The 22,623-nt window shown below is 34.0% G+C and overlaps 2 protein-coding genes across 3 annotated transcripts; both read right to left on the bottom strand.

The window, feature by feature from the left end:
- Positions 1-377: 377 nt before the first annotated feature.
- On the bottom strand, positions 378-7,714 carry LOC130797606 (LRR receptor-like serine/threonine-protein kinase FEI 2). Of its 2 annotated transcripts, XM_057660261.1 has the most exons (14): positions 6,331-7,714; positions 5,946-6,079; positions 5,690-5,825; positions 5,523-5,594; positions 5,197-5,268; positions 5,017-5,088; positions 4,723-4,794; positions 4,512-4,583; positions 2,369-2,475; positions 2,108-2,281; positions 1,675-2,007; positions 1,108-1,362; positions 888-1,021; positions 378-781 (listed from the first exon to the last, which is right to left on the bottom strand). In XM_057660261.1, exons 2-14 carry the CDS (start codon positions 6,025-6,027, stop codon positions 557-559), a joined length of 1,806 nt encoding a protein of 601 aa, XP_057516244.1. In that variant the 5' UTR covers positions 6,028-6,079; positions 6,331-7,714; the 3' UTR covers positions 378-556. The 2 variants fall into 2 exon arrangements, with proteins under 2 accessions (XP_057516244.1, XP_057516243.1); XM_057660260.1 differs by having other exon boundaries at positions 5,946-7,714.
- A 135-nt stretch (positions 7,715-7,849) lies between these two features.
- Positions 7,850-12,115, bottom strand: LOC130797605 (lysine-specific demethylase JMJ29-like). Its single transcript, XM_057660259.1, has one exon. It carries the CDS (start codon positions 11,901-11,903, stop codon positions 8,283-8,285), a length of 3,621 nt encoding a protein of 1,206 aa, XP_057516242.1. The 5' UTR covers positions 11,904-12,115; the 3' UTR covers positions 7,850-8,282.
- Between the last annotated feature and the right edge of the window lie 10,508 nt (positions 12,116-22,623).

Raw genomic sequence — 22,623 nt, 5'->3', positions numbered from 1 at the left:
TGTTCGCAGTTAGACTATGAACAGCTATTTTGTCTTTTTTGACCTGTTCGCAGTTACTAACTGCGAACAGCTCCAAAGCACAGTTTTGAAATTTAGATGCTTACTTTTGGAAAAAGTTTAAATGTTAGTTTATTTAATTAATATTTTTTTTTCACTCAAGAATTTCAAAAATTCAAATAAAGTTAAACTGATTTCAATACCTTTCCTCACAATGGTTCTCTGCGAAAATTGGAATTTAATTCAAGCCACCACTTAAAAAAAATGTTTGATCAGTTGTATCACAAATCACAAAAATAAAAAAAAAAGAAAAAACTCCTGAAAAAGGAAAAGTTTTAGCTATTAAAAAGAAACGGTCGCAAAGAATATGTGATACGGTATTAAGACAACTCGATAATCAAACGAGACGAAGGCTTTGCCCATAAAGTATTGCTTTAACCACAGCAATTCAAAGGGGTGTTGGTGCATAACAAAATGCACAACAAAATTAACTAATTGAATATACAAAGGCTGGTAGGATTACAACCTACAAGAATTCCAATTTCTAGCCTTTTATCATTCAGCAATAATCTGAATGAGACTCGTAGAAATCACTCGGGCAAGGCGACATAACCTCTTGTTCTAGAACCTGCAAAACTTCATTCATCGATGGCCTACGATCAGGGTCTGCATCCGTGCATCGAGAAGCAATATCGAGTATTGCTTCCGCTTCCTCTGAATCTACATCAGGGCATTTTCTATCCAAAATATCGTCTAATCGGTTTTCTCTTAGTAATGTGTTCATCTGCAGTTATCAAAGTAAATTAGGTGTCTTTTTTCGTTATGAAAAGTAATTCTTTGTCTTAAACAAAAAATTGTAAAATAATAAGGGCAGGGTGTTTGAAACTTACCCAACCAACAACATTCAAACCTTTCTGAACAAAGCATGGATCTGTCGGTCTTTTGCCAGTCACAAGCTCTAACAGAAGAACACCAAAACTGTATACATCAGATTTCTGTGTCGCTCTTCCACTTTGCAGATATTCTGCTCGTAAATATGTAAAAAGTCAAATTTAATTGTTTGCAAAAACAAATACAGATAACTGCAAAAACGAGAATAAGAAGACGTACCAGGTGCCAAGTACCCAAAAGTACCAGCAACGACTGTTGTAACATGGGCTTCTTCATCTTTCAAAAGCTTGGCGAGGCCAAAATCAGATACGTGTGGCTCCATGTTTTCATCAAGAAGTATGTTGCTTGATTTTATGTCACGATGAACAACTCGTGGGCAGCAATCATGATGAAGGTACGCTAATCCACGAGCAGAGCCCAGAGCTATTTTCAGACGAGAACTCCAGCTTAGCACCTCACCGCTATTAGTTTGTTCTGTCAGCTCAAAATAAATATGATGAATCAGAACACGAATATTCAGCACCAACTATATAATATTACAAGATTTACTCTATTTATAAGGATAAACTTCATGAAGAGTTATAACGTAGTTTTGAATTCTGAGGTAACTCAATCTATTAAGTCGTATTATATGATTCACTAATCTCCTCACGAATCGCAAATCGAAAAAAGTGAAATATGGTCGGTTTTTGGTTATTTTTGGCCATTTCAAATGAATCACGAATTCAAAAAGCGAATTATGTTACGGTGCTCTAACCAATGGGATTTAATGAAAATGAAATTTACCATGTAACAAATCATCGAGGCTGCCCATGGCCAAATAATCATAAATAAGAAGCTTTGAAGTTGGTAGCCTACAATACCCTCTCAAGTTAACCAAGTTAATGTGCTTGATACTGCCCAAGACCTCCAATTCCCGCTCAAATACTTGATCAGATCCTTCACGACTACGATCTATCCTTTTGACAGCAAATGTGCCACAGTCGTTCATGACCATTCTATAAACCGTACCAAATCCTCCTGAACCCACAACATCTTCCTCATCCAGAGCCTCCAGCTTCTCAATGATCTCGAATGAGGGATATGGAAGATCACCATGGAAAGTTATAAGCTTGGTTCCTGTTACCGGGAGAAAAAAAGGGTTCGAGATCAAAAAAATATATGTAGAAAATGAGAGAACTACACCCAAATCTTATGCAAGTGAATATATGGGTCTTACCTGCATCGGGTTCTACTTGCTTCTTAACCTCGGTGTATTTCTTGGCAGCTCTTTCTTTCTTTGATAACGACCAAACCCAAAGGAATGCTAAGACTACAATAAGAGCTACTCCTAACATGGACATTGCGCCAATCAACAACCACTTGATCGAATGAGATGGCCGCTTACTTGGGGCTGTTAGATGATAAGAATTTTACTAGCCTCAGAAATTCGGTAAACAAAACCATATGAAAGTTTTTGACAAGCAAAAATGTTGCTTACGAGCAGCTTCATCACTTGCAGCATGAGGCAAGACTGCAGGGAATCCAAGCGAGGTCCGGCATGGTTTGTGCACTTGCCGTCCACAAAGATCTAAGTTACCGATAAATCTGTTACAGAGCAAGAATGATTTAAAGATTACTAAGGTACTAAAGCATAAAGCACAAGCTTCATATATGATCTCCAAAATGTTAAGTAGTGTCATGGGTGACGAATCTAAACTTAATATTAAATGGGATCAAAAAGAGTCAAAAGCAAAGTCAACATAAAAGTCAATGCTGTATAAACAAAAATTTTGCAATATAAAAAACTCAGTACATTTGAACTCATTATACCTTAGCAGGCAGATGACAATAATAACCTAACTAAAGTTCATGAATTAATGTTTTTCTTGATAATTTTCCCGAGCAGGCTTCACTTTTGAATTGCAAAATTTCTTTGATCACAAAAGTTGCAACATCTCATCTTCTATGAATGTTAATAAACAATCACTCATCCACTTATCACTCATCTGTGGTGAATTTTAAAAGCATTTAGCAAATAAAAATGGTTAAATATACACAAAAATTCAAAATTCCAAATTTATAATGCAAATGTATAGAACGTTATTGTTAAGTGGATTCAAATTACCCTAATACTCCTTTGCCAACGGCAGTCATACATAAATATCATGGCACCTAATTGACTATTGAAGCTTCACGAAGTATAGGCAGAAAAGGAAAATTCATTTCATATTTAAATACACAATCAAGTGATAGGAATAGAGAATCACCATAGATATGGTTCATATCAATGCTCGTATTTAAAAAAAAGATTCACCAAAAAATGTTTTACGCTCTTTTGTCAGTCAATTTTTTAAATATCTATTTTGATTCCTTAAGCTTCGTTGTTGAATGTTAGATACTACTTGACCTTTATTGATAATAGCAATACAGTTTATTTGTCGATTATCATTCCAACATGCACAACGCTATGAGAATTTCAACCACTAGAGTAAAGAATTACATAATAATTTGTAATTCTTATCAACTCTGTTTGCTGGTGGCATTCTTTTAATTTGTGAAATTAAAAAATTTCAAGTTTGCTACTTACTCCTTCTATTTTGATCATCTTATTCCACATTCCCTCCCTCTTTGTCTCTCTCCCACATTTCGTTGAGCTCTCTTTATCCCTCTCTCTTATATTCTCTCATTTTTCAAGATTTGGATTTCATCTTTGTTAGCATCATTTTCTCACTCATCGGTTTTTGTTTGTGCAAAAGCCAGGCTACCCATGTGTGGAGGTGATGATCCAATGACTCAAGCCAATACACACCATGTTGTAAGCAATGATTGGGTGCAAGGGGTTGAGTGCATTAAAGTTGGGGCTTCAAGGATGCAATGGAGGAGGATCTTTGATTTATCATGGTGATGGAGCAACAAAGAGTAAGAAGATAGGTGTGCATGAAGAGTGCGTTAAACAAGGCAAGGAGTGTCTTGATCAAGGCAAGAAATTGCACAACAAGTGCTTTAGTTCATGCCTTGAACGAGATGGATTGGAAGATGCCTTGAATGAGGCACATAGTAGATGGAATCAGTAAATGGTATGAAGCAGGTGCTCGGTGGGCAAATCCTGTCAGGGGCCACTTCGCGGGTTTCTGTTTTATGCTTTCTTGGTGGGCAAATCTTGGGCCTTTGCGCTAGGATTATTCTAAATGTTTGGGGGTCTATATATAATCCCTAAATCAGATTTAGAATCAAGAGGGAGAAGGCTAATAAATAACAAAAATAGGATTTGAGAGTTCTAGAGTGTTTTCTTGTATTAGATGAGTGTTCACCATTAAAGGTGCAAGCTTTAACTTGATAGTGTGTGATCAAGCATTATAAATGGTATGGCACCTTTGAATGAATTTATAGTGTGTGATTAAGCTTTAGGCCTATATGTATTCTCTTGGGTTGGAATGGGACGCTTTCTAAAATGTTTGATTTTTCTAGTTCATGATGAGGCTGTGGGTTGTGCATTGATTTCCTTGGTGAGTAATTTTTTTATTTTGCCAAATATATAATCAACAGGAAATAAGTATTTTAGAGCAAAAAATATTGACATTGATCATCAAAAGCAGTAAAATAGCACACGGAAATATGCAATGAGCATGAATATAACATACGAATTACTCCCAAACCCGCTCAGAGAACCAAAATCCGGTATCTCGCCAGAGAAGAAATTTGTTGACAGATTCCTAAAGCAAAGGGGAAAAAGAAAATATTCATGGTAAGTATGCTATCATTCCTATCTCACGAAACCTGGAATCACAAAAGCATCATAAATTTCAAAAAGAAAACAGAAATTCAAATTTCGGAAACCATTGAAGAACTTACATATAACGAAGCCTAGACAGACGCCCAAGGGAAGATGGTATGGCACCTTTCAATGAATTGCTTGACAAATCCCTGTATCACATATAAAGCATTGTGGTATAACAATCCAAGCTTTAGTGTAACAGCAGAAAATAACAATTGTTTGGCAACAAAATTTAATGAGACTTTTTTTTAATTCGCGGTGAGAGTCAAACCCCAATCACAAGGGTAAAAAGAAAAGTCCAAAAGCTAACTCATGATTCTCAAAATTATAGACACATTAGGCTATGTAAAAAGGGAAGATTGAGGTCTTACAATATGGTCAGAGAAGAGAGATTCCCAATCTCAGAAGGTATGCCACCCTGAAGATAATTGGCTCTCAAGTACCTAAAATTGAAGACAGGTAAATATTTGCCTTTTTTCAGCAGCTACCACAATATGCAAAATTGGAGGATTCTTGAGAAAAGTGAAAAATTATAGAAGGGTTTTACTTACAGGGCTTTAAGCTCAGAACAATTTGAAATTTCATGTGGAATAAAACCATGCAGACTATTCTGATGAAGTGCTCTGATTAACAGGATCACAAATACAGTTTAAACCAAGATTAGTTCTTTTAACCTTTCCACCAAACAATAATTTCTGAAAAATAACAGAAAAATTAGTAAAACATTACCTTCATGGCACACAATTGAGAAATAAAATAGAGAATGTAAATGGACAAATTTACTGGGTATAATCTCTTCTTGAAAATGTGTGTAAATGGGGAGTTACAAGTATATAAATGGAGGAAATACTTCTATTATAAGATTTAAAGAACTCACAATCTTTGAAGCTTAGTAAGCTTCCCAATGCTTGGAGATATTATCCCTCCAAGTTGCATGTAGGGCAAATTTCTGAAAACCCCCAAAAAAACAACACATTCCCACAAAATTAACATGGTGTTTATAATTGCAAGAAATGTAAGAAAGAAAACAACAAATAGCCATACATAGAAATGACACTTTGGTCTTTGGAATTGCAAGTAATCCCAGTCCATAAACATGGTGTTTCATCAGTATCCCTCCAATTACTAAGAGCATTTTTGGTGTCATTCAACACATTCTTTATTTCAAGCAATGTTATACCTGAAAACACAAATTAACAAAACCCATTCATATCAAATGAAATAGATATGAGTATATGATTTTAAAATACCCAAAATTCTAAATTTAGAAAGCCAAAAAGAGAATAGCATTGATTTTTACCATCTGAGTTGAGAGCAAGAGGGCAAATGCTGAAAAGGGTAGCTAGTAAAACCAGTTTAAAGATCCAAATTAACAAACCCATTTAAAATTTCTAGCTCAAGATGGGATTATTGGCCTTCAAAGTTCTGAATCTTCTGAACTCATCACAAAAAGGGAGAAAATCATAAGAAAAAAATAGGGTTTTCAAGTTTATACTCTCTTAAGGATAAAGAATACAGACAAACTCAAAGAACTAGTAAAGCTTTGAACTTTGGACAACAATGATATTTGTGAAAAAGAAAGAGTATACTAGTAGTGGGAACTAGTGTTATGATGACAATTGAATAACCAAAAAAAAAGAAAAATAAGCATAATTAATGAATTTGAATACTTAAACTCCAATAACCTTTAACAATAATTTATTGGGTCCATTTGTTGAGTAGTCTTTTGCAGTGGTCAGTAAAATGGAGAAAAAACACTTGGGAAGTTGTGCTTTGCAGGGTAGAGACTAGAGAGAGATAGAAAGAACAAGAAGGAAAAAGAGAAGAAATAAGGGGTCATTGTCTCAATTTTGATTTGCATTTTCAAATGGCGGGATAATTTTTATAAAATAATATGGGAATAAAAAAATAAAAAATAGTAAAGTTCAACAACCCAAATATATACTTCCTCCGTTTCATAATATTTGCTACTAATAGTAATATTTTTCCACGTAACATGTCACATTTAGTATTATGAAACAGAGCAAGAATGGGAATTACTATTTGAATTTAGGTTCCATTCTACACTCATGCTCCTTTGAAAATTTGAAACCATAAAGCCAATAGTGTAAAAGATTTGTACTTTTGAGGGTTGAATCTTTTATCTCCCTGTTTTTGGATTTAATTTTTCTAAAAAGGTGGTTAGTTGGAGCTGGGGTAGAGGAACAACTATGTTGCTTTATTTAAAAATTAATAAAATATTTTGTATTTTTATTAAATTTTTCGTGAATAAAGATAAGTATTTTTAAATAAAAGGTGAGCTCATATTGCTTATTAGACTTTCAAAAAACTTCAATAGTAATTCATACTTTTAAATCATCGTCTCATTATACCTCTTGACAAAATAATAAAAAAACCGCATCGAACTACGATTTTACTACATTTCCTATAGAAAAAAGGGAAATTGATAGAACTATAATCAATAGTTTTGTCCTTCACACAACTCCGATAACAAATTTTGGAGTCTCATTCAACAATTATCTTACTTAGTCCTTACTCTCTCACAACATCTAAATTTTTGCTTTATTTTTTGGTGCTTTAAAATTACCACCATACCATTAGTCTTAGATGCCGGAGTATTAGAATTTCTATTTCAAACTCATCTATAGCTACTAGCCTACTATGAAACTCTTCTATCATTGTCTTAACATTTAAGAGTCACATGATCACATCCTCATTCAGCTCTACCAAAGGAGGCTCGCACTACGAATGTAACTGCTACTGCTTGTAACAAGCCATTGCTCATTTGCTTGAACATGTGATCCATTGTCAAAAGCTTTGTGTATGGCTTGATAATCATGTTTATAAAAAGGCGCATTGATTATAATTGTAAAAACAAAAATTAATAATTTATATCAATAAGTAATTGTACTCTATGGCAGTAAGTACTTACAATTCTCGTCACTCGTAGAATTATACAACTTTCTGATTTGGTCTCAAACGTCATAGACAATTATACATACTCTTCACCGAGTCTCTACCTACTGCTCGGTGCTCACCATAATACTTTTCTTCACAAGCTGGGAGTGCCGAGGGCGTCCTACATCCTCTCTGCTCGAGGGGGGGGGGGGGAGTGTTAACTGTTAACTGCTAAGAAAGGTTGAATCAACAAAAACCAAAATGCCATATCATTCGTCTACTCATCTTCCAAGCTGCACCCTCTAATTGTCATCATCATTTCAACATTTTCACCAAAAAAAACTATACATTATTCTTTGCTAAATAGTACATGCAATACATCCTTTATGTAATTCCTCACCAGTCACCCCTGTATAATAGCTGTCCATTGTCCCTTTAAATATGAGTAACATGCACCCAAGTAGCATACACAAGGCATAAAAGAGACTCAGAAGACAAGGAACTACCATAATTGGGCTCAGAATAAGGGTGTTATACACACTAGCTACTTCTGAAATCAAAGGCAGGTAAGTATAGCCAAGAAAAAAGTTACAAACATGGAGCAAAGTGAAAGTGATCCTCATCCACCTAATATAGATAAAGAAAGGTTCTAGCTCAATCACTAACCAAAGAAATAAAAATGCTACTAGAGAGAAACAAACAAACTTTATTCCGAAATCGAGGTTCATCTTCATCAGAATCATAACAAGTGTTTGGACTCCAAGTCCTCAAGAGCTTTCTTCACAGCATAAAGAGTCATCTTCTTTACCTCTAATTTATCCTCTTTTGCCCTGTGATTAGGGGGGAGAACTCGGAACTCTTCAGTCAAGCGCACACACTCTGGAACGTTTTCTGGTGACACAAAATCCATTGCAACCTTGATGCAGGACTTCAAGTTCCGAACTTGATGTGGACAACCAGCAGGAATAAACACAGCTTCACCAAGGTTTTGCAAAAATGTCCATGGCTCGACCCCATATTCCTCTTTGAGCTTCCTTTTGTGATCTTCAGTCAAGTAGAATGTTTGATCATGAATGGGATGCACAACCTGCTGCACAAGAGACCCGAATATGTGCCTGAATTCCTTATGATGCCGTTTAAGGTACTCTTGTAACTTAGGGGTGTCTTGCCGCCTGAATATATCCCATAAAGCTGCACCCTCAAGAGACTCCACAACTTCCACAGTTTCGTCTAAATCCCCATCGCTGATTGGTTCTGCAGTCAGCAAATGTTTGGATGCATTAGTCCCCTTCATTGTTCTCTGTACCTTCTTTGAACTTACTTCTATAGCTCCCCTTTTCCTTTTTCTACCTCTCTTTTTGCAAGCATCGGACTTAAACTCTACAGTTACATCATCATTTATTTTATCTTCCGTTAGCAACTTAGCACTCACTTCTTCGTCACCAAATATTTCTCTACTATCATCGTATTGCTCCTCTCCAACCTTTGAATTTGTATCAGAACGAGTTTTCTCCTGATTTTCAGACCCTGAAATCTCTGCCTTCACCCCATCAACGGTTCCTTTGACTGCATCATGTTCTTTCTTACCACAATGTGCAGGCTCTACATATTCTGATCCTGATACTATCTCCCTCGGAAAAGCCGTTGAATTGTCTTTCACCTCTGGTAGCGTTGAATGTTCTTGCTTCACCTCAGAATGACCAACTTGAAGCCGTTCTCTGCCATTATCCGTTACATTTTCTGGTCCACAAGTATTCGATGTGCAAGCAGAAGATTGGAAATGACTAGATGCCAAATCAGTAGCATGTTTGTTATCGTTTGCACTTGGACTCTTGCCATAAATCTCTTTGAGATCTTGTGCAATGTGCTTCCGCTTCAGAGATCTGATCTTCCGTTGTGTTTGAGCTCTGACCTTTACTTCTGCAGTATGCGTCAATATGTTCACTGCATCAGACATATCACAGTGTAGTTTAGTCACTGAATCTCCTCGCCCCAGCTCTTGTGCAATACCATAAGCTATGTAAGTTTTTGGTCCCAAATCAGGCTTCAGAGACTCATTGGGTAACTTGGAAGCAAGATTAAGAATGCCACTTTTGGGGTGTGTGTACTCTTTAAATGGCAAAGCCTGAATAAACTCTGCACCATGTCTCGGTAAATGCACATCAAATTCGGTTGATGGTGGCCAGTCCTTTAACTTCAACAACAAAGGCCACTTAAAGACGGGATCAACTTGACACTCTGTATACCCGCTGAAGAATTTATGAATGTTGATGTCTAGCTCACACCAATTCAGACAATTGATTGCCCTTACATCCAAATGCCTAGCATGTTTTGGATGTTTCAATTGTCGAAAAGCACGCCACATAACCATCGGTTCCCAACTCAAACCACTCGTGGTCTCCAGCACATCTCTGACAATAATAGGCTCTGCCCTGGCCCAATGCGACTGAAAATGTTCCAAATCCTTATTTTGAATGTCAATGGCAGCGGGGGAAAACAAGTAGTTGTCATCAGAATCTTCTCGGGAAGCTGCTTTCCTCGAATTACCATTTCCCGAAGATTCGTCACCCATAGAACTGCTGCAAGAACAACCTCTTGAGCCAATTACATGCAGGCTATCAGTTTTGCAGGTTCCTAGTAGTTTATCAGCTTTCTTTAACAACTCTGAAACATCTATCTGGAACATACGTCTTAATTCTAACACCCCACTGCCACAACCACCTAGTCTCTTAGGAGGGCAAGGTAGGCTACCATCTTCTTTTAATTTCCATTCTAATAACCCGGGTTCGTTGTCATTTTTGTCATTGTTCAAATGCCCTGAAACATTCTCATTTTTCAAAGGTTCTGAACCACCATCCACGCCAACAGCATCAAAAACCTTGTCTTTTTCTAAAGTTTCTGAACCATCAGGAATGTTCACATTCTTCAAAGATTCTGAGTCATTCAAAAGTTCAGAATCCTCATAAATGTCATCATTTTCTACAACTTCTGGTTCTCCTCCATGCAAGTAACTAGATCCTCTATCCACAAATTCCATAACAACATCCTCACTACATCCTCTAAGATTACCATCCCGAACTTCTCGACAACAAGCAAGGCATAAATCATAAGAACATTGTGGACACGTTCTATGCATATCAACAATGGAAGTTTTACAGCAATTACAAAACATACGTTCATCAAGAGGACATTCAATAGGTTCAACATTTACCTCACATGACGGAACTCCTCGAATTCGAGCTTCCTCCTCTTTCTCCGTCATCTGCTCTTCATTAAACTGCTTCAAGTAAGGAAAAACTGCTTGCAACAAATACAAAGAGTGTTTTTTCTCATCATCTTCTCTAAAATGTAACTTCTGATTCCCTAACATTACTCTAATCAACCCTTCTAACCTAAGACAAGCTTTACAGTTACAATTCCCACGACAAACAGGACAAGATTCAGCAAAATACTCCTCTGTCTTATTCGGATACCAATTAGTAATGCAAGGTATGCAAAATCTTTTCCTTTTGCATGTATTGCAGGGAACAGTTCTTCCTTTATCATTCCTTTTACATTGATGACAATTATTCCCAGGATTTTCAATTCCATCTTCATTCGAAACCTTCTTACGCCTAACTGAACTACCCATTCCCCTAGTTGCTCTACCATTACTAATATTCTCTGAAGCATTTTCACACACACCTTCCGGGCATTCCATTTTTTCACCAATATCAACATCCCCTGATACATTACTCAACAACCCGTCTTCAGTTTTAACTCTGTCATCAAAACCTACATTTTGTTTTTCAATATTAGTCACATTCTGTCCTCCATTGCTAGCTATCTTAGGCTTTCGACCGCGCTTCTTTGCAGGTTTCTCGTCGTTTCTCACAAGTTTCGGCCTTCCACGTTTCTTTTTCACAGACATCAAACTCCCATCATTCTCCCCTTGACGATGGACAGCTTTTTCCGGCACCGTTTCAACAGTTTCTGCCTCTTTTGCCTCATTCCTCACCAATTTCGGCCGACCACGTTTCTTCTTCACAGGCATCAATTTCCCATCCTTCTCCCCTTGAAGATGGGAAGTATTTTCAGGTAGCATTTCTCCAGCTTCTACCTCTTTTACCTCGTTTCTCACCAGTTTCGGACGACCACGTTTCTTCTTCACAGGCAATGATTCTCCATCCTTCTCCCCTTGAGAATGGGCAGTTTTTCCCGGCAGTTTTCCGTCTATTTCCAGCAGTTTTCCGTCAATTTCCGGTGGTTTTTCGGACGGTTTAGGACCCTTTTTCTCAGACATCAACTTCAAAGTATGAACCGATTCTTGTTCGTTCAAACAAATTGTGGAATTAGGGTTCATTTCTGATTCGGTTTCCATGGTTAATTGCAATGTAAAGTAAAGAGAAAATTTCGAGAGGTGTTAGAAGAAAAAAAGAATAATACAGAATTAAGATTTGAGATCTGAGATTTGAGAATTTAATTTGAGTGTAAAAAAGATAGACAGTGAGATTTGAGTAGATGAAACAGCAAAGCAAATAAGATTGTAAAAGATTAAAATGTCGTACGCCCAGTTTGCAGATTGGACTCTCTCCTCCCTTATTATATGTCATTTTTATATGTTTTATATTTTGTTCCATCTTTCAACTTTGTTTATTTTCATTATAATATTAAAAAAATACTTATAATTATTACATAACTTCTATTAATTTTAATTTAATGTTTTATCTTCACTTATTTTTCACTAATTTTATAAAATTATTTTTTATTAATTATGGTTTTAATATTTTTAACTAACTTTTTTTAATATTTTTATAATGTTTATGGTCTCTATGTTTCCTTCATTAAATTTATTATTCAATAAAATAATATATTTATTATTTAATATTTTATTTTTCTTAATTCTCATTAATATTTTCTATGAAAATTTCATTAAGGAATGGAGATAAATAGTATATGTTAAGAATAACAATGATATTATGTATTTCCTTCATTCTGAAATGTTTGCTACATTTTGGTTATGAGCACTATTCATCTTCTATTTTTTTTATATAGTGTTGCTAATATATATGTAGTGAGATCTTATTTGAATCGTCTAATTACATATATTCATAATATTAACATTTTATAATTTTTAGATGTTTACAATTTAATATATAAATAAACAAAATAAAACATTAGATTACGTAAAATATTAAATGTAAAAAGTATAGGGTAATGAAGAAATATATTGTCTAACTAATACAAATATTATACTCCTAAAATAAAGATAGAAGTAGTATTCTAAAAGTGAAAACAAACTGGTATGGCAAATGTGTTTTAAAAAAACAAATCTTGGGTTTAGATTAAGGATAACGCTACTTTGTTCTAATTGATTATGTTTCTTTCTTTATTCTCTTGCATTACCCATTACCCATTCTCAATACATAAATTCTTATAAAAAATAGTCTATTTGAGAGATTGCCTTTATGGGCCGGTCTAATTTAAAAAAAAAAGAAATAAAATGAATTTTAGTAATTAAGGTAGTTTAGGTGTAATTATGTCATGTTAGGATGTAAATTGGAAACTGCAACCCATTATTAATTTTGTCCCCTTAAAATACACGTCATTTTCCTCCCCCAAAACTATAATCATCATTTAAAAAAAAAAACCTTTCATATTCAAAACCTCCCATTTTAGTTTCAATCAAGCACTTGAGTCGCCATATTCCCTTCCTTTTCTTCCTCTCGTTTCCTTTCAGTTTCAATCAAACATCTTCCTCGCCATTCGCCATTTTTTTCAAACAAAGACATTCTTCTAGTTCTTTCTACTACAACCAGGTATGATTAAATTATAGTTTTTTTCGATCATATTATTCTAATTGATGTTTTAATCTGTGTAAATTGGGATTAGGTTATAATAAATTGGGATTAGCTTATTGTAAGTTGGGATTAGGTTGTCAGTGTAAATGGCACTAGATTATTGTAAGTTGGGATTAAGTTATTATAAGTTGGGATTGGTTATTATAAGTTGAGATTAGGTTATCAGTGTAAATGACGTTAAATTATTGGAATTAGGTTTTTGTTGCATTATTGTAAGTTGGGATTAGGTTATTGTAAGTTGGGATTAAGTTATTGTAAGTTGGGATTAGGTTATTGTAAGTTGGGATTAAGTTATAATAAGTTGGGATTAGGTTATTGTAAGTTGGGATTAAGTTATTATAAGTTGGGATTAGGTAATTGTAAGTTGGCAGTAGATCATGTTATTCTAAGTGATGTTTTAATCTGTGTAAGTTGGCATTTAATATGTATTATTTGGCAATAGTTGATGTAAGTTAATATTTATTATATTATAAATTGGATGATATATATTGTTACAAATATATTGTAAATGCATGTTTAGCCTGATAAAAGTTGGCATTAATCAGTGTAAATTGCCAATATATAACTTATAAATTGGCATTAGTTTAATGTAAATTGAGATTTAGTACGATACAAGTTTTTATTGTTTGCCATTTTGTATGCAGTGTTGACAGAGCTATTTACACAAACTGCAAACCACATCTTTTCCTTAGTAATGGTAAAGAAGAATTTACTCTTACTCTAGCTCAAATTCGTGATGTGAGTGCCATCGGATTTTTTGGATTGTGATAAGTGTGATTATTTGCACTTATCACGTTTATTTTTATGCTCCTTTGATGAAGTTTAGTGGTGGTTTAGGGCTGTTTTTAGTCCATTTACTCCGATTTGTAATATTTTGACCCTTCGAGAGTAATTGGGCCGATTTTGATAATTTTAGGATATATTTGTGCAAGAATTGTGGTTTTACAATTGCAGGGCATGGAGATCGATGCTCGTGAGCTAAAGTGTGAACAATAGAAACCGCAAAACGACCCTAAGTGCGAGTTTCTAAGCATCAAAGCAAAGCCTATTCGGCTTTGAGGAGCACCCAAGGTTAAAGCCTACTCATCGCTAGCCTTTGGAACAAAGATCATAGGCAGTGGATAAAGCCGACTCGGCTTCACAAAAGGATCAAGCCCCAGCCGAGTCATCTTAATGTTCTGGAAAGCAGTAAGTTAGGCAGTGACAAAAGACGATTCGGCTTTTGTGGAAGGCAAAGTCACCACCGATTCAGCTGTAGGTTATGGAAAATCAGTGTTTTTATTTCATCAAAAGCTGACTCGACTTTCTGCTGAGCATTCACCACAGCCGACTCGGCTGTGCACCCTGTCTGGCGATTTTCCCTAATTTTTGGAACCACTATTTAAAGTGGCGGTTACTCTAATCAATTCATTCAGTTTTAGTTATAGTTTTTCTTAGTTAATTTGAGAAGTTCTCTCTAGTTTTTAGTTAGTTTTTATTAAAGATTCGTTGCGGAACACCATTGTTACTCTTTAATTCCTTGCAATTTGCAATTACGTTCTTCTCAAGATTTGTAAGTTTTCTTGTTTATTGTTTTGTTATTTAATGTTGTCTATCATTTACTACATGTTCTTCATCATTATGCATAGTGAGTAGATTTCTTATCTAGGGTTAGGGCATAATCCCTAATTCAAAGCATGGGATAATATTTTATCGATGGATTGTGTGTGGATCGAGTCAATAATTGAACCTATGCTTAATGAATCTCGATTTAAACATCTTTATTAACCTTTTCAATAAAACGGAAGTTTGAGATTAGGATTAATTTAAGATTGAAATATATTTAAGTTAAATTCCTTCTAGTTTAACCAATAGAACGGAAGTTTGAGGATTAACACTAGTTTGGTCTTAAATCGATATTAATCAATAGAGCGGAAGCTTGAGATTAATTAGATCACGTTTAATTATGTCGATGACTCAATTTCATACAATCATGAGAGTGATTGACTCCCATGTTGGAATTAGGTGACGCCCGACGCCCTAGAGCTTATCATATCATTGTTATGTCCATATCGTTTCTGTTTTTGCACTACTTTATTTGCATTATAGTATTAGTTCTCAACCCATATCTATTGTTTGATCTGTGTTTTGTAGTCATTAAACAACCAAGTTGATTAACTCGCCTCCTTGTGTTCGATCTGCAGCTACACGTCAACCGTGCGCTTGCGGTTATTAAAATTTGCACTATCAGATTGCTGAAGGTCAAGTGCCGTAAAATGCATCCGACATTGAACCATTCCTTGTTGCTCACTTTGACCATGTTAACCGGATCCAGAATATACCCAACAATAGAGGATACATCATAAAAGCTGATGATGTATTTGATATATTTGGTTTGTCGCTAAATCCAACAAATCAAATCAAAATAAAAGCCTGCACCCATGAAAACAGGTATGATGCATGGGTTAAAACTCTAGGGTTTCCTAATCCAGACGCAGTGAGGGCGAAACATTCTCCTCACCTGTTTACGAGGTTCCCTGATGGAGGGGTTAAAACAAGAGGTTTGCTATTTCAATAATGTTCATCGACCTGACAGTGAGCAACCAATTCAAGTGACAACGACATTGATATAAGTGACAACGACATTGATATGTCATACCTAGTGGACGAATTACTATTTATGTGTTTCTTATTTTTTAATCCCATTGACAAATTTGGTAAATATTGTAACCTTTTGTTTTGTTTTTCTTGTAGCGCGATATTTTTTCAGATTTTTTTGAGTGTGTAGAGCATCCAGAGGTTGATGCAATTTAAATTACAAGACCAGAGATGTTAAGTTGTGGTAGACTGTATCCGATGATAGCCTTGATTGTGGTCTATATCTTGCGTGCTTTATGGAGCAGTATCAGGGAAATGTTGATATAGCCTTGATTGTGGTCTATATCTATATATATATATATATATATATATATATATATATATATATATATATATATATATATATTTATATATATATCTATATATATACACACACACACACACACACACACACACATATATATATATATATATATATATATATATATATATATATATATATATATATATATATATATATATATATATATATATATATAAGTTGGGATTACATATATTAAAATTGGCATTAAATAAATTGGGTTTTAAAATTGTTTAAATTGGGATTATATCATAATAAGTTGGTATTAATATTATACATTATAATATATATAAGCTGGGATTAAATATTTTAAATTGGAATTAAATATATTGAAATATTGTTTAAAACTGGATTATAACATGATAAATTGAAATTATATTTGTGCAAATTGGTGTTTAATAAAGTCTAAATTAGACATACACATAAAATCACGATCCTACTACGATACATTATATTATGTGCTTATTTGGTGTTATTGAACCAAACTCCCTTTTAGACGTTTAATGTTTTCTTTTTTCAAAGTGTCCTTTAATTTGTTTTCTCCTCCCCTTTGTCACTGATTTTTTAGGGTTAAGCACAGCATAATGTTCCATAACAACATTTGTCTATGACCGACATTGTTGCGCTGGGTTTTCTTTCATTGTAAGGTTTTTGATAGCTTCACCATAAGGTTATCACCTTTAGCTTCCGTGCACTGTCCTCTTCATCAAATGTTCTTGTAGTGTTGCTAAACATGCTCTCCCACACTTCCTTTTTAGCATGTTTCGTCCAGCGAGTTAGTACATACTTTCAAGAATCTTAGATACAGAATGATTATGTAGTACCCTTAAGCAATGACAACATATCCAATCACTTGCCTCAAAGTTCTTGCAACTGCAACTTACACTAATATCCCCTTGCAAATCAAGATAAGCAACCGTTTCAACACAAGATGAATCTTCATCTACCCAAACTCTACAATTTCACATTATGTTGGCTTTTAGTGTACCATAAATTGGCCTTACGTATGATATAAGTTTACATTAAAATGTAAGAAATTGGTATTTAGTATATAATCAAAAGCATTACCTACAGTTTTGTGTCCCCTTAATCTGATTGACCTCACATATCGAGCATGCTTGCTATTTCAAACTCCTCTTTGAAATCTCTAAACAAGCTTTGTAACACCCGAATTTCCTCCTGTCCTTTACGGTTTTGGTTTCGTTAAGGGGGTCGGAAATTCTGGGGTGTTACAAGCTTGCAGTGTATATTTCGAACGTATGCTTTAACAAACCAGTTAGCCATAAGTTAGAGGTTTGTCTTGTGCAAGAACAGTAAAACTCAGCTTCGATCTCCCGTTTCCTTCATCTTTCCACCGTTTCGTTAAATATCTTGTAAAATTGCATTAGACTGGTTGTTTTCGTTGCATTAAATCCCAGTGCGTGGTTTGTCGATTCACTACATTCGGAAGATAAGATTCCAGCTGAGAAAAAGTCCCAACTCAACCCAGTACACCATTTGTGTCTTATGTTGTACAATCGATCAAACCAGTGCTGACCATGTTTTTCAAGCAATCTTCGAACTCAACCTCACTATTACAACCCATTAAGCACTTGTGGAAAGCATGCTTGAAGTCGGCATTTGAAGTTAAAGTACCAAATCGTGCCACAACATTTTTAAGGAGGTGCCACAAACACAGTCTATGCTTTGAACTTGGAAATACCTATTCATTTCAACTCATATTAGTTTGTATAGGTAATATTATAAATTGACATTAAAATAGAGTAAGTTGGTATTTAGTATATAATATACTGGTATTAAAATATAGTAAGTTGACATTAAAAGTATAGCCATCGGTTTGTTTTTTTTTAAATTAGGCATTAAAATATAGTAGGTTGGTATTTAGTATACAATATACTGGCATTTAAATGTAGAAATGAATGTGCTAACATACATTTTCAATTGCCTTTGTCATTGCATTATCCTGATCTGTGAATATTGATGTCGGTGATTTGTCGTTCATTACTTTTATGAAATTAAACAAGATCCATTCGAATGATTCAGCCTTCTCATCCGCTATAAAAGCACAACCGAACTGTCCGAACATGACAGTGTTCCAATAATTTTTTATCCCGATGATAAGGCCACATATCAAATTATATCGATTAGTCCGGTATGTTGTGTCAAAAATGACGACATCACCATATATTTTATAATCCTCTCTCATCATTCCATCACACCAAAAAAGTGTCAATAGTTGTCCTTTTTCATTTAACCTCACCCGATAAAAAAATTGGGGATCCTTCTCTCCCTCGCATATTAATTGATCGATTACACTTTGAGCATCTCCACCCTCTATCGCTTTCATCTGTATCATGTTATCACGGAGAAAAAAATGCACATTAAAAATAATGCTAAATTATTTAAGTGTAATGCCCACTTAATGTAATCATAAATCCATTTTACATATTCCTAATACCAACTTACATCATAAAGCCAATTTACATCAATATAATCTAAACTTGAATCTGATCTAAAGCCAACTTGCATAACACACAGTCCCTATTTATTTTATACTAATGCCAAATTCTAAAGCCAATTCACATACCTGTTTGACACAATTGATGTTATCATGTAGGGTGTGGCCCACAAATTCGTCACCTCCAGCGTCCTTTGACTAATATCGATATGTTGTGGTAGATTTGATGTTTGCATCCTCAAACGCTTTGATTGTTTTTATATTGTCTAGAATGGAGTTATGCTTCTCCGATCTAAGGAGATGTTGTCATTCTATCCTTGTCAATTCATGTGTGTGTAGAATAATATGTTGCTTCATGTAGTATAAGCCGCTCTCTCTGTCTAATTTTAGTCTGACTCTGGCTTTACAGTCACTCCTTATAATTGGAATTAGCTTGGTTTTCTTAGAAATGGTATTACCTTCCTTCGGAGCAACAAGTGCATGGTGTGTTTTCCCTCACATGAGCAAACTAAATACCTCTATGTAATTATATTATTATTACTTTATTTTTGTGTCCACTTTTCAAGCTAAACCCAGTGACTATTGCATGTGATACGTACAGTTGTTCAAGATCTTCTAATATTTCAGCAGTGACCCCTTCAAGTGTCTCGTATATATCCATATTTGTAAGGTCACTTTGCTGTCGTCTTACTTGAAGTGGGTTAGCATAATCAATGTTCGTTGTAATATCGTCATCTCCGTCATGGTTGATGACTTATAGTTGCTTGTCATAATAGAACTGAGTATGCTCATCATTTAATGGAACTACCAAAAACAGCATTGAGAAACATTAGATTTTTTGTGTTGATTATAATTTATTGAATTCTTGAAGGAAAATAGAATCAAACTTACTTATACTGTCTCTTAAAAACGAATCCCGTTGAGTTTGGGTCATTAAATCTTCGAATTCTTGCATGAACTCATCCATGTTGTTGAAGACGAAGAAAAATAAAATGGAGGGAGAATACCCATTTGAATTTGATATTTTTAGTTTTAATGTATGAGAAATCAGAAAATTTTTGATAATTATTACATTATCTCAGTTTCCAATGAGTTTTGTAATCATCGCCTTGGAATATATAAGGTTACCTTGGGGAATGTTTGCTGCTAGAGGCTGCCGTTTTTTTTATTATTATTTTTGCTTTATATTGATTCTAATAATTTCAGAGACGGTCTCTCAAGAGAGTTACTATTCTCAATAAATTTTTATTTTTTATTTTGTATCATCAATTATTTGTGATGGCCATCGATGAATTCTTCTAATTAATTTGGGGTTTTCTATGTGTGATTCAACTATTTATGGGGTTATTAAAATCCTACACTTTTTTTTTTTTTGTGAAAGTGATTTTGTTTTGAATATTTTATAATAGAGCTCAATCTAACTTTGTTTATGGATTTCTTGTCTGAATGAAAGTATTGGGTATCTTTTATAATATTGTTGACTTTTTTTAGATTATAGGATAGGTTGAGAAAAATAGTACTTATTATAATTAAAACAAAATTAAATTATCAATAGTGTTGAATTTTTAGAAAAGATCCAAATTTGAAGAAGAGGAGTATCCTAGCACTAGTATATATCGTTAATTCGTTATTGCCCTTGAAATTGTAAATTCCTACAAAATGGTCAAATTAGTTTGTGTTTGATTGACGAAAACATAGGAATTTCAAATTACAAAGAAAATAAATTCCCACATGTTATTATAAAGTCTTACGTCCATTGTAATTTCTCGTATGCTAAGTAAACACTATCGACTTCTTAGCCCGTAGTAATTATAAGAAGAAAATGATTTCTTAGGAAAAAGAAGCTTTTATGATAATTAAAATTTAATGTCAACTAAACCAATCTTTATTTGCTAAAATCCTTTTGGCAGGGAAGAAGCCATGACTCATATTAGTAAAGAAGTTACAAGTTAAAAATATGTGTTAATGAAATCATAGCTTTGTTATCCACTTACAAATTAATAGTTTTAACTATACTTATGTTGAAGAATCAATTAATCATACGTACCGTTTGATCAGTTGAGGATCGAGTCTAACTATAGTATAATCCGTCTCATGAAATTTGACTCTTTTTTTAATTTAAATTATTTTAATTTTTAGTCATGACTCATACTTTAATATATTTATATATTTACTTACTATTTTCTTCTCATTCCAACATTTGTCTCACCAGTGGCAGAGGGAAAGGTGTGTTACGGTAGTCAACTGATATCACTTAAATTTGAAAAAAAAATAAGAGAGTAGAAGTATTAAAGTGCAAATTACATCACTTTTTTTTTTTTTCTATATCCGCCTAAGTCTCCCACTAAAATATCAATGTACGCACTTTTTTTGTTTTTCCAACCAAATAATTATAAGGTAAATTTGATGGGAGAAAGAAATTACCTACTATTTTGGAGTGAACAATTCTTGTTTAAGTGATTAATAGTGATGGTAATGTTGTTTTGTACTCCTATCATGGAATGCTTCACTTGGTATTCTTCGAATTGGACTATTGGATTGCGTTTGATATATTTATTGTTGGTATTGGTAACCTTTTCATGCCAAAGGCAATAGACATAATGAGAATGAAACTTTCTAAGCCATTACCCTTTGTAATCACAATTTAATGCAACTTCAGCTTTTGCATTGTAGAATGCTAGCGGGTACACTTTACAATTGCTTTTATGTATCATTTAATTTCAAATTTGATGTATGATTTTTCATTAATTTCTTTTTTTGTTATTTTTTTTTAATGCTTTTCAAGGTTCTTTAATTGTATCTTTACTAACAATATTGGATAGAAATTGAATACTAAGTAAACTGAATTATGTATGCTTGCAATCAAACATAATTCATCCATAAATTAAATAATGCAATGGTTTCTATGAATTAATATTTTATATGCTACTTTTGTGGAAAATGGAAGACGCTAGTCTATTAATAATATTACGCGCGCCAAACTTAATCAGGTTCGATTAAGATTTTACACTATTACAAATTTACAACGTTTATTGAAAAATTAAATCTGGATCTTTAGTTTAAAAGTGATATTTAATCCAACTGAAACAAAATCAGATTCAGTAGTTGGCCATCCCATATTCATAGTGTACTAGCATTATCATATTTTCATGTATCAATATTGTATGCATATATACTTCAACATTGATATTCATTGCAGATTTGCATTTAATGGTAATTGCATGCAAGCAGATTTATATGGTTGAGGAACGAAATTAATAGTTGGAGTCCATTTATGATTGAGGTAATATTCAATTTAGTCATCACTGGTTTGTATATATTTACTACTTTTAGATTTAGATTAGATAAGAGGTGCATCAACTCAACAACATAAATACTTTTACCACACTATTTGATCACTTTGCAAGTTGTGTGTGGTGAATTGTTTGGAAACAATATGTTTGAATTCATTTTTTTAAGCTGAAATGTGGTTTTAGTTAAATTTTATTTTGGACTTTTTTATTCAAAATTTTAAACATGAGATGTTCTTATGATAAGATTGTGGATAAAACTATGTTTTAAACAAACCATTATTGTTAAACAATTCTTTGACTATATAAATGTATATTTTTTTGTCGATGGCATTGTGTATGACTATTTTGCCGATAAAGGTAAAGGATACTTCCAATATCCGGCACAATGCAAGGTCCGGAGAGGGTTGTTTTCCTGAAAGATGCGGACAAACCATACATGTTCCCTCAGTAAAGAGGATGCCCTAAGCTGATACTTGCGTATAGTAGGGATCGAACCCCAAACCTTCTACTCAACATGCAGATGCTTTATCCACTGAGCCACAAACGCTTTT

Source organism: Amaranthus tricolor, chromosome 13 (genome assembly GCF_026212465.1).
Source record: "Amaranthus tricolor cultivar Red isolate AtriRed21 chromosome 13, ASM2621246v1, whole genome shotgun sequence".
Classification (NCBI taxonomy): Eukaryota; Viridiplantae; Streptophyta; class Magnoliopsida; order Caryophyllales; family Amaranthaceae; genus Amaranthus; species Amaranthus tricolor.
The sequence above is the reverse complement of the archived record's forward strand: the minus strand, read 5'-3'. Positions and strand labels throughout refer to the sequence as shown.

Excerpts from the sequence above, each read along its gene's own strand:
- LOC130797606 (XM_057660260.1), bottom strand. The coding sequence starts at position 6,027 with ATGGGTTTGTTAATTTGGATCTTTAAACTGGTTTTACTAGCTACCCTT. Across the intron at positions 5,595-5,689 it reads GACCAAAGTGTCATTTCTAT|AAATTTGCCCTACATGCAAC; the intron begins GTATGGCTATTT and ends GGGGGTTTTCAG. Across the intron at positions 4,795-5,016 it reads CTCTCTTCTCTGACCATATT|GGATTTGTCAAGCAATTCAT; the intron begins GTAAGACCTCAA and ends TATGTGATACAG.
- LOC130797605 (XM_057660259.1), bottom strand. The coding sequence starts at position 11,903 with ATGGAAACCGAATCAGAAATGAACCCTAATTCCACAATTTGTTTGAAC.